This window comes from Meles meles, chromosome 15 (genome assembly GCF_922984935.1).
Source record: "Meles meles chromosome 15, mMelMel3.1 paternal haplotype, whole genome shotgun sequence".
Classification (NCBI taxonomy): Eukaryota; Metazoa; Chordata; class Mammalia; order Carnivora; family Mustelidae; genus Meles; species Meles meles.
The window spans coordinates 34,751,814-34,764,964 of record NC_060080.1 but is presented as its reverse complement, the minus strand read 5'-3'; the positions used below and the strand labels follow the sequence as shown (position 1 = coordinate 34,764,964).

Here is a 13,151-nt window from a genome sequence, read left to right as displayed (position 1 = left end):
ATAACGGGCAAATAGCAAAATGTCACAGAGTAAATTGAAACCCATGCAAAACAATCTTTATGTTGTTTTCAGACACACAAATACATAGCGAAACCAGAAAAACACAGACTACATGTAGATAACATAGCAGATCTGTTACAGTGGCTGCCTCTTGACAGGAGGCTGGGTTGAAGGGCGTCAGAGGTGTGGAGGGAGGGTGCAGAACAGAATTAGGAAGAGAATATTAGAGACTCAACAGTATAATGGTTGAAATTTTGTGTAATCCAAAGAACTAAAATACGAACATTTGTTTTAGGTGGCATTATGTGGAGTTTTATTACATTATCCTCTGTACTATTCCGTAATTTGCTGGTATTACTGTTTATAATGCACAAAGAGTGACTGAAAAGAAATATTACAAAATGGTAAGAATATTCTACTCTGGGTAATGAGAATAAGACTTCTTTTTGGCTGCTGCTGTACTAAATTTGTCAATTTTTCATAAAAGCATACATTGATTTTAGAATTGGGGAAAAAAAACAGGAAAATTAATATAAGTGGTGATTAGATCCCATATAGTTTTGGTTCACAAAAGTATCTAGTGACAGGATTTTGAAGGTTTTTACAAACGCGACATTTGTACTCTCAGTCCTTTAGTAAACTCTGTAAGTTCTAAAAAACAAAGTAAGAACCTATTTTGAAACCCCTAAACTTTTATATAAAATATTCATGTACCAATGGAGAGAACAAAACGTGCTTTTATGAATAAGAGTCTAGTCTCTGAAAAAGCATAAAGAAAAGGGCTCTGTAATGGCTATGGAGTATTCATGCTTTCACTATCATCTACAGTGTAAGAAAGCCTGGTAAGAAACAAATCTGATGTGCATTCCAATATGAGTTTTTATATTATTGTTGTTTTTATATTATTGTGGCATTTCAAATTGGAATAGAACCAGAAAGTAGTAAAACGTATCACTGTATTCCATTCCATAAGAAAACAAAATTGAAACTTAAAGAGCAGACTTGGGAAAACCTGTTATGGGGTACTGAAAATCAGCACTCTAAGTGAGAAGATCTGGATTAGCATTGAAGAACTTGAGACAGAGGAATGGTCAGGTTTTAGATATATTTTGAGAGGAGACATTTTTAGTGCTTTTGGTGCATTTTATTTGGTAGTGATTATGGCCTGAAGAAAGGAAGACAGGATTGAAGATGTATTAAAGTTTATACCATAAAACTCTAAATGATAAATTTAACAGAACCCAAAAACAAATTATTGCTCACATTTTTTCTGCATATTCTGGACAAGCCTTGCATTTGTACTTATCATCAACAGAGCACAGTGATAACTTTAAAGACACCAGAAACTAATATTCAGAAGAGGCAGGATGGACAATGTGTTGTCATGAGTGATGGTGTAACCAGCATTAGTAAATGGTCTCAGGGGAACTGCAGAGGAAGATGATCTACACGAATAAGCTGCTTGTAAAGGGCTGTGGTATTGTGTGTGTGTGGAGCGGGGAGGAATATTTATTACATGTGATGGGTATCGGTCAAATAATTTAACCTCGCCAAACCTCAGTTTTCTCATATGTAAAATGAGCATCCTACTATGCTTGTCGTGGTAGTCAAATACAAATTAACTTCAATTGGCAAAAACCTGCAGGTCCACTTTGCTGAAGGGTGCAGAGAAAGAAGCCAAGAGCCTAGCTCAGTGCCTGACCACAGCAGGCATTAGTGGTATGAAGTGAACATGGGAAGTTTCGCTTGATCAGGAAAGGAAAAAAAGGAAAGAGTCTTAGAAGCAGCAACCATAATGTAATGAAATAATGCACAAAAACAGAACCTCTTTCTAATGAACAGGCACGAAAATTTAAATATTGATTCTGAATAATGACATGACAACAGAATAACTCCTTTACAACAGTTTCAAGAGGTGGTCACATCTAGGAAAAAAAACTGTAAAGCATTATAAACGCTGTACATGTATATATGCAATATATATGCTGGTCAACAATCTAAGTACATAGACTACAAGGAAAAAAGCATACAAGTGAAAAGAGATGGGTCAGAATGTTAAACTATTTTCCCCAGAACATTCTCTTACCATTTCATAGCTACTCCATCAACAGTCACTCTCACTTGTCTCAGCTCACAAACACAAGAAGGGACTTAGGAATGGAGCACCCTAACCCCAGTTAACCAATCAGGCAAGCCAAATCAACCTAGCAGTTAGCAGGGCGAAGAGCCAGAAAGCTCTCCCATCTACAACGTGCCATACTGGCTTTAAAACTGAAGAAGCAGAGGAAATAAAATGCCTAAATTTCAAAAAGCAACTTACCAGGGTGATGTCTCGAGATGCTGCAGCTGCGCTCATATGCAGACTCGGCTGCCTTACAGAACTGCTGCAATCAAGGGCTCGAGCGAATGTCCCCACGGCACTGAATAATCCACAAAAGCAAAGAGGAAAAATTAAGGCTCTGCTGGTTTTTTATGTTAAAAAACAAAAAACAAAGAACATGCATTTGGGTAGTGCATGTAAATTGTCAATGTCAATGAGGATTCAGGGGCTGGGATCTGAGGTCTGAGTGTGGGTCTCAGCCTTGTCTCCAACGCATGCTGGGCCTTGGGCGAGATGCCCGTTTCTTCCTGTGCAAAGGACAGTGTTGGCCAAGAAGAGCGCTACATTCGTCCCCACCAGGGGCAGGCAGACTTGTTTCCTTCTTGCTCTTAGAGCGGTCATTCAGGGACGATCTCCTGGAGTGGACCACACCAGACAATGTGCCTTGGCGTAGGGGGACAGCACACTGATGAAATCAATCTCTGCCTGCATCTAGCAATCTCTGAAATGTGTCATCCCTAAGTGTATCAGCCTCCAAGAGGTAATCCTCTAAACAGACTGCAGAGGATTATTTTCCATCGTCTTTTTGGCTGGGGCTATCTTGGGCAATACTCTTCTTTACACAGGAAGACTGGTAAATCTACACAGGTAAATTTACACAGCCAATATGACTGTCAGATGGATATGGGCTATGGAGGAAAAATAAAGGAAAGGGAGAAGAAAAGGAAAAGTCAAACAAGTTCTTGGGTGTTTGAGAATCAAGTATTAAATAAAAAGTATTTTCTGTAAGATTTAAGCATCAACAAGGCAATTTATGATATATGGGCCATTATAAGGAAATGGAGAAAAAGGGATTTGTGCACCATAAAGAAGGGAAAGACCCATTACGAAATGCCATGGAGTAAACAATTTGGTACTGAGCTGTGCTCAAAAAAATGAGAAGTAAAAAAGCTGCAGAGTTTGACAATTATTGCAAAACAAGCTATGACCACTTTTTTAGCCCAAATTGTGAAATCCCAATAACATTTTTTTCCTTGAAATGAGGTATCATCAATTGTAGCAACCTCTTCCTACGAGGGCTCAAGATATAACAGACTTCCATTAAAACAAAACAAAAAACAATTACAACACTTTTTTTCACTTAATGATTCAGAAGGCCTTCCCATAGATAAAGCATGAAATGAAACAAGACTTGCTGCTTGCTCCTTGTGTTTTATTTTATTCCCTTTCCTTGCTGTCTGTATTTTAAGCATGTTAGGCGAGGAAGAAATTTTTTAAATGTCCTAATCAACATATAACACAGGTGCTTTTATAAAAGCATACATAGTACTGCTCTGAACCCATTCATGTCACTCACACCCAGGGCAAGAAAAGGAACGCCAACAGCACCCAACAGCACAACAGAAGACTCCTCATGCTCCTTCCCAATCTGTACTCCCTTCTTCTTCCCAAAAGAGAACTACCATAATGGATTCAACACCATGGGTTAGTTTTGCTCACTTGAGAACTTATTAAAAGCACATACTATGTACTCTTTTCACATCCAGCTTCTTCTGTGCAAAATATGTTTATGGACTCAGGCATGCTACTGGTTATGGCCGTGTTCTTTCATTCTTCTTGCCATGGAGCATTTCTTTGTCTGATGCCCCATTTCCAGCCCCACTCTCTTGATGGAAGTCTGTGTCCAGTTTGGGGCTACTCCGGATAGTGCCATTAAAGCCATCTGTATGTGTATCTTCTGGTGCACAGGTGCATGTATGCACGTCTGCTGAGTACACAGTCAGGAGTGAAATGTAAAGGATGTGGGTGTCTGATGACACCAACTTCCGCTCCCACCAGCACGACAGGAGAGTGCTGGCTGCCCCGCCTCTTTACCAATGCCTTGCCTTTTAAATTTTAGCCACTCTAGTGGGACATGCAATGGTATCTGATTATGGTCTTAATTTGTATTTAGAGGGTCTTTTTTTTTTTTTTAAAGATTTTATTTATTTATTTGACAGATAGAGATCACAAGTAGGGAGAGAGGCAGGCAGAGAGAGAGAGGAGGAAGCAGGCTCCCCGCCAAGCAGAGAGCCCTATGCGGGGCTTGATCCCAGGATCCTGGGATCATGACCTGAGTGAAAGGCAGAGGTTTTAACCCACTGAGCCACCCAGGCGCCCCTAGAGGGTCTTTTTTAAAACAAAAATTGAAAAAGGGATCAGGTGCATCTCTTTGGTGTCTCTCATGCTGGCTTCAAGGAAAAAGGAAATGTTATGGTCCTTGGCGATCAGAAAGAGGAAAAAACAATGAAAATCAAATTTGAAACTGCAATGTCTACTAAATGATCCCGGGTCTGGGTAACCTGTCTGGAGTCTCTAGGCCAGTGGTTCCACCAATGATTCATTCCCACTCCCAAATCTTCAATCTCATCTATCCCCTGGACTGGCTTCCCCAACAATGTACTTCAGGTCTCCATCCCATCACCAGGGGCCAGGTGTGCGGGCGCTGGAGTCTAAAGCCCAGCCACCAACATGAAGTGTGACTTCCAAGGAGACAGACACTAGGGACAGTGCTAAGGTGGGCTGCGGTCCTCTTCCCCTTTGTGTTATGATAAAAGTTCAACAGAAAATTACAGAACCTAATGAAGACCCTTCTAATCATATCTACATCTATCTGATTCTAATATTTTGCCATGTCTTGTTTAATTTTTTAAGGAAATAAATACTAGAAATTTTAAAGCCTCCTATTCCCATTCCCAGAATGCATACATAATAAGCATATGCATCTATAAGGCCCATTCATGAAATGAGACATCGTCTGTACATTGTAAAACTTTTTATAGGTGATCATACCATGTCTATCTTCACTAACATTATTTTTGAGATTTATCTCTTTGCTATATATCCCTCTAATTCATTCATTTTCATTGTTGTAAAGTAATACTCTACCACTGAATATGCCTCAATTCACTTACCAATTTTTCAACTATTTACAATGCTATGATAATCTCATTTACCATCTGCTTTGCAGTAATTCCCCCATGAGCATCATTTAACTTTTATAATTGAAAAATAAAAATAAATTTTTGTCCCATTCATTTTCTTAAAGGGGGAGGTGGGAGAGGGCGGTGGCAAGTCAGTCAGACAGCCTTATAAAGGCTTATACAGCTCTCAAAGGAAAGCCATAGGCTTAGCAATAGGCCCTACTCATAGGCAAGTGCTGTAAGAGGAATTTAAGGTGCACATTATCACTGACACCTGAATAGTCCCAGTTTAGAGTAAAAGAGATAACTGCTCTAATTAAAGGCAAGGGATTTCAGGTATTGAATTTCACTTATACTGTTCCTTAGTGGTCAAATTTTTACAAGAAGCATTTATTATGTTTCTTAATCAGTAAATTAATAAATCTATTCTCAAACAAAAACTAATGGTTAATCATATTTAGGAAGTGGTATGATACATAATTAGGTCTTCTCACATAATTAGAAAAAGAACACAACCAATGGAAAAGGTAGAATACAAGGGAAGGAATATACATACACCTATAAATTCTATTCTAAAAAGAAAAGATACTTCTTGACTCAATAGTGCCATACTTACCGTGCTACAACTAAGAACTGGTCAATCTGTCGATCTGTAAGTGGGCTATTTGGATCCCAAACTTTAACTTCCAATTTGGACTGTTCCCTCTCATCTGATTCTCCTGTCCGAGAACAAAGGAAATGGAGTCTTGTTACTTAACAAGGCAAATGTCACATACGGGTGTTGTGCTCACCACAGCATTTACAATGTAAGGTCAATGTTTGTGGTTCTGGTACATTCTTTCAGACAGCACATGGACAGTTTGTAAAGTGAATGGATAATAATGCAACTAAACCAATCATTTGAGATCTTCATTTAGTCAGTAACCTTTATTTCCTGAGTACCTGCTGCATGTGTGAGGCACGAAGCCTCACGCTGAGGGATACGAAGACGAAAAGGAAAGCACTCCTGCCATGAGACACTTTCACTACAGCAAAACTAACACATAAGTAACTCTGATACAAATGAAAAGGAACAGATGTCATAAGGGACAGACAGAAATGGCTGTAAGTGGGGTGCCTGGGTGGCTCAGACAGTTAACTGTCCGACTCCTCGTTCTGGTTCAGGTCTTGATCTCAGGATTGGGAAATGGAGCCCCACGTCTGGCTCTGTACTCCGCAGGGAGTCTGCTTGAGACCGTTTTTCCCCTCTGCCCCTCCTTTCCTTCCCTGTCTCTAAGAGACAGAGAGAGAGAGAGAGAGAGAGAGGAAAGAAGGAACAAAGGAAGGAAGGAAAGAATGGCTCTAAGATTCTGCGGATTGGAGAAATCACTTCCAACTAGTTAGGGAACGATGTCATAAAAGGGATGGCTTTTCTGCTAAGAACTGCAGGGTCTGAGGGGCACCTGGGTGGCTCGGTTGGTTAAGCATCTGGCTCTTGGTTCGGCTCAGGCCGTGATCTCAGGATCATGAGACCGAGCCCGCATTGCGCTCCATACTCAGCACAAGTCTGCTTGAATATTCTTTCCCTCTGTTTCTCCTCCTGCTCACGCTTTCTCTCTCTCTCTCTCTCTCAAATAAATAATCTTTAAAAAAAAAAAAAAAGAATTGAAGGGTCTGAGTGCACTGGCAAGGAGAAGGACTTAAAAGTTATGAGAACATGAGCAAAATCATGTGGCTTTAAAATGGGATAGGGTGAAAAGCAGCTCTTTTTGTCCAGAGTACATTAAGAGGAATGGGAGGAGATAACTAAGAGGCGAGTTTATGAACCTCTCCTCTTATGCAACCATCAGGCAGGACTCAATGTCCAGAGAAAGGACAAGAAAGGAAAAGAGACTTGGGAGGCAACTGGGAGTCTGAGAGAATAAGAAGCCTAATAAGAAGCCATGGACTTCTTATTAAACTGGGGGCTGGGTTGGCTCTGTGTTACTTCTGATCACTGCATCTATAACAGGAGGCAGAGTGCCCTGCACTGACACACTCTAAAGCTAAACACCCCCAAAGACTGACAAACCCTGGCTATGAGGCTCTGCAGCGCTCAGTCCTAGTAAAGCAACATGCAGGTATCAGTGGCTCAGCAGGAGAGAGGGGGCAGGGGAGGGTGGCAGACCCAGCCTTCTTGCCCGCAGGTCTCCTAAGTCAGCCACTGCCATCAGGGTGGGGCTCGCCCAGCTTGCCCCTGGTTCAAAGGCAGGAAACCACAGAGCCAAACTCCACCCCCAACATAAAGAAGCACAAGCAGAACAGAGTGAGTACCAGGCCAAAGAGATCTCAAGTGTTTGAAAGGATTTCATTTTTCATTGTTTTTGATTACGATTTTCAGCAAACTAGACCAAGACATTCAACATTAGCTCAGTTAAAACCCCCAAAATTTACAACCTGCATGAAACTTGAGAAAGCCAAATGACACAGTTAACTTCCCTGTAATCTTTGAATAATAAAACCCAAGAGGTAAAATGGTAAAAAAAAAAAAAAAAGATAAAATAATGATAAAATGAAATCAAGATGATTAAATGATGATGCTATTCTGTACTAAGCCCCTATTATACTACATATTCCAGAATGTCACAGTACAACTGATCTTCACTTCCAAGTTCAAGTTAGTTAAGTTGATACATTTCAGTCCCATCCACACATTCTGCAGCATAGAGCAGAAAGATAATTCAGTATAAGAATTCTAAATAAAGGAGTGCCTGGGTGGCTCAGTAGGTTAAGCGGCTGCCTTCGGCTCAGGTCATGATCCCAGGGTCTTGGAATCGAGTCCCACATCGGCCTCCCTGCTCAATGGAGAGCCTGCTTCTCCCTCTCCCTCTGCCTGCTGCTCTACCTACTTGTGCTCTCTATCTCTCTGTCAAATAAATAAATAAAAATCTTAAAAAAAAAGAATTCTAAATAAATTCGCACAAACAATAATAAAACACTCCTGAAAGCATTCATACTAATACTTAAAATGCAGACAATACCATGGGATGAGATCCAAAATAGCAGCAGCAGCAGCGACAAAAGAATAAATACAGAAATGTTCCATACCAAATAGTCACTCTCAGCTAATGAGAATTCCCCATTTTGGATTCACCATATAATTAATTACATTCATATCACAGTGCAGTCACTTCTTCACAGGGGACAACTTTTAAGAACCTATTTAGAATCTATAAAACTAAATTCTCAGCTAAGCTAGCAGTAATCTTTGGAATGGTCTTAGTAACTGTGATATGAGCCAGAGATAGGACCAAGATTAATTTAAAAAAAAAAAAATTTTTTTGGGACACCTGGGTGGCTCAGTTGGTTAAGCCGCTGCCTTCGGCTCGGGTCATGATCCCAGCGTCCTGGGATCGAGTCCCACATCAAGCTCCGTGCTTGGCGGGGAGCCTGCTTCTCTCTCTGTCTCTGCCTGCCACTCTGTCTGCCTGTGCTCGCTCTCGCTCTCTCTCTCTCTCTGACAAATAAATAAATAAAATCTTTAAAAAAAAAATTTTTTTAAGATTTTTATTTATTTATTTGACAGAGAGAGATCACAAGTAGGCAGAGAGGCAGGCAGAGAGAGAGAGAGGAGGAAGCAAGCTCCCTGCCAAGCAGAGAGCCCGATGCAGGACTCGATCCCAGGACCCTGAGATCACGACCCAAGCCGAAGGCAGAGGCTTAACCCACTGAGCCACCCAGGCACCCCCAAGATTAATTTTATGATCTGGTCATGTTCATTATAGTCAATATAATAATCTCACTTCCTACCTCCATTTATGATAATCTGTGCAATTCTAATTTAGTCCCCCACCAGCCCATGAAGGTCTCCCTAATTTCTGAGTTCTTTTAAAAAATGTATTTACCAACTACTTACATGAGTGTACACAGCACCTCGTTTTTGGTTCACAAGTTCTTCATAATTTTGAAAAAAATGTAGATTCAGCAATGATTTTAAGTGTGATAGCCCTAACCCTCCAGCTATATATATTTTTTAGAGATTTTATTTTATTTATTTTGACAGACAGAGATCACAAGTAGGCAGAGAGAGAGAGGAGGAAGCAGGCTTCCTGCTGAGCAGAGAGCCCGATGTGGGGCTCGATCCCAGGACTCCGGGATCATGACCCGAGCCGAAGGCAGAGACTTTAACCCACTGAGCCACCCAGGCGCCCCTCTCCAGCTATATTTTAAGGTTTCTAGAAAATACAGACAAGGAAGGAAGGAAGGAGGAAGGAAGGAAATATGGACAAAATACTTCTTCAATATTACCACCCTAAGAGCACATGATGTTCAAAGACTCTGAAGAATTAAAACTGTATGGAACTCATCCTACGGGACCTTTCCAGAGAACTGGAAATATTCTTTGTTCTAAACACAGTTCATTTTCACTTTCTTTGTACCAACCATTAGAGTACTATACTTTTCATGTTATATTTAATTCAGACACTCACAAGGATGCCATTTGTCACCATTTTTATTTAATATTGTTCTGAAAGTTCTGGTCAATGTTTTAAGTTATGAATCAAAGGAATAATAAGTTACAAGAGACAAATACATGGGATCTAAAGAAACAAAACTCATAAAAACAGACAGTGGAATGGTGATTACCAGGGGCTGGAGGATGAGGAAATTGGGAAGATGTTGTTTAGGGGTACAAATTCCAACTAGTAGATTTAGTAAGTCCTGGAGATTTAATATGCAGCATCATTATTATAAGTCAACAATACTATAAACTTCAAAGCTCATAAGAGACTAGACCTTAATTGCTCCCACAACAAAAAAGAAGTAATTATGTGATGTGATAGCAGTGTTAGCTAAGCTACGGCAGTAATCACACTGCAATATATAAATTAATCAAATCAACACACTGTACACAAATTTACACAATGTTATAGGTCAAATAAATAAATATCTCAATAAATCATAAAAACTAAGTAACTAGAAAGGCACAATAAAAATAGTATAAAAATTCAAGTGCCATTCCAAAGAAAATACAATGTAAAAATGTATTTTTTTATTATAGGAACAAAAATAAAAACAAGTAAAACCAGAGTTATGTTTATATAAAGAAATTACAAAACTTTCAAAGAAGAAAACTTGAGGGAAAAACGAGTAAAGATTTAAAATCCTAAGGCTATCTTTTCTGTACAAGTATCCCAATAGGTTAAATTTCACAAAATTTAATTTTAGAAGCCAATAAAATAATTTGAATATTAATATCCACAAACATTATTAAGAAGAGAATAACAGGGGCGCCTGGGTGGCTCAGCTGTTAGGTGTCTGCCTTCAGCTCGGGTCATGATCCCAGGGTCCTGGGATGGAGTGCCACATCAGGCTCCCTGCTTGGCGGGAAGTCTGCTTCTCCCTCTCCCATGCCCCCTGCTTGTGTTCCTTCTCTCACCGTGTCTCTCTCTGTCAAGTAAATACAATCTTAAAAAAAAAAAAAAAAGAAGAAAAGAACTAACGAAACTGGGTGGGATTATATTATCTAGCAAAATCTATAAACAATGCTGTCCTGGCACAGAAATAATCAAAAGCATAGAAAGACACTAGATCACAGAATAATTTATATTTCAGAATTAAGTATTATTTTAATAACATAATTATTAACACAAAAATAGCATTTACTGTTCACTATTTCCCAAGAGCCCTTACTGCAGATTTCTCAACCTCAGCACTATCAATACTTAGGGCTGAGTAACTCTTTGTTGTGGGAGGTCTGTCCTGTGTTACAGGATGATCAGCAGCATCCCTGGTCTCTCAACTCACTAGATGCCACTAGCATCTGTGCCCCACTCCCCACCTCCACTCCCTCCACCAGCTCTGACAGCCAAAAATATCTACAGACACCGTCTAATATCTCCTCCCCATGGGTTGAGAATTACTGTTCTACATGGTTGCAATCAACACCAGCTTACACCTAACAGTTACAGCCTGGTGTTTTTAAGTTAGTTAACATCCACCATGTTGTTGAAAAGCATATTCTCCAAAATTACACACTAAAAAAATAGGGTTTATGGGAAAAAAAAAACCTTTGAAACTCTATTAAACTTGGTAACCAGAGTATTAAAAAAAGTAATATTCACTAAGAATACTAGCCCAGTTAACTTTCCATTGCCATTTTCAACAAAACCAAACATTGGTCAACCCTTTATCTCCTTAAACCCCGGACTCACACCTCTTCCACTGAGATGTAGGTCAGTGTATACAGTTCCTATAAAATTAAAAAACAAAAACAAAAACAAAAAAACCAACGGGTGTAGGTTTTCTCTTACCATGTGAAATATCTTTCAACCCCCCTTCATCTGTAACTCTTAAGCTTCCCCACATAGTTTCACCATAAGGGAAAGTGCCACAGATTTTGAGGCCACTAAACCAGCCATTACTTGCTCTAGAGGAAAGCCCTTCTTGTAGAATTTCCATCTTTTTTTTTTTAAGATTTTATTTGAATTTCCATCTTTTTGCTCTTCACCTCTCTTTATCTGTAAGAATACTGGCTTTCCCCGATCGCTGGGAAAAGTCTCCTATAAATTGACCCAACTTCCACGCTATACTGATATTTCCCTATTTATCAACTGCAGATGAACTAATTCAAGTTTCAAAAAAAGTGAATATGATAGCAGAAGAGACTATACTACTTTAAATCTTTAATTCTCAAAGACAGCTACCTCCCCAAATCCCCAAGTTACTTAATCAGTAGCAGTAGACAGTAGGGGTCAGGGGAGAAGCAACTCCAACAGTGAACAGGGACAGTCAGGAGCCATGCAAAATGCTTTACAGAATCAGAATTACTTCATGGGATCCTCACAGCACTAGGATGTGTGTACATACACTACCATTAAGGAGGAGAAAATGGAACTTCGAGGAGTTAGTTTTCCCCACGTTACTCAGCTAAACTGATTACTGCCAGGTTTTACACAAATCTGTAAATCCAGTCATTTTAGTTTATTAATGTTTTAATACTTTTCTGCAGTTACAAATTTTAATTTAATACATAAACGGACTTTTCTTAAAATTTCAGTATTACAGTGAAATAATACAGCGAAGAAATAAAGCAAAACTCCCCAAGAGCACATCTTTTTCAATGGAAAGTTCTCTAGGTGGTTTATTCAAACTCAGTAAAAGATTTAAAATCTCAAAGAAACTTTCACCTTCTTTTGCAAACTATATACCGATCTTTCCAGATCTCAAGAATTTGTTAGATGGTGGGTAGCTATAAGTAAATTTAAAAATTCTGAAGCTACAAAAAGATTTATTCACTAGCAAGACAAATGCCACAACAATGTCTCAGAATCCATCAAGACACATTCACAAACAAAGCAAGCCTGTCATATATTCTGGCATGGTGCTGATGCTGCCACCTACTCAGAGTAATTCAAGTTCTATATTCCACGCCAGTGCAAATCGGAATCTGGCCACTGGTCAAAACGTACCCACTCAAGAGTATCAAAAGGGTTAGTAAACCCAGATAGCAACAAGTCCTAATTATCTGTTCTGAGTATGATATTTTCTACTATTTAACTTCCCTGCAAACAGGTACTAGCTACAACAGGAATTTCTATGATGGTAAAGTCCATGTTTTCCAAGAGTGGTTTAACTGTTGGTGACCTATTTGCCACCCTACACCCTTCTCCCCTGGAAATATATTAATTACAAAACAGAAGGGGGTTCTTTAAATCTTGCATCTAATTAGTTGCCTGATTACAAGTGAAAGGAAACATGTTGGATATGCTAACTGCTTTAGGCTGAAATAGGAATCCAAAGTGACTTCTTCATTTATGATGAAAAATATGGTGTTTTTCTTAGTTAAAAATGAATACTTACAGCTAACAAATTATAAACTTAAAAACAAACTTAACAAGAAATGTATA

At 39.3% G+C, this 13,151-nt stretch overlaps 1 protein-coding gene across 4 annotated transcripts in view; it reads right to left on the bottom strand.

Annotated features, from left to right (window-relative positions):
- Positions 1-13,151, bottom strand: part of MTA3 (metastasis associated 1 family member 3) — a 181,645-nt gene that overhangs the window by 83,228 nt on the left and 85,266 nt on the right. For all 4 annotated transcript variants that reach the window (XR_006815115.1, XR_006815116.1, XR_006815117.1 and 1 more), the window contains exons 7-8: positions 5,900-6,002; positions 2,321-2,420 (exon numbers count right to left, since the gene is read on the bottom strand). Coding sequence is in view for 1 of the 4 variants with exons in the window: in XM_045979575.1 (XP_045835531.1) it covers positions 2,321-2,420; positions 5,900-6,002 (203 nt within the window). In the remaining 3 variants the exon portion in view is untranslated. The remainder of the gene's footprint in view (positions 1-2,320; positions 2,421-5,899; positions 6,003-13,151) is intronic.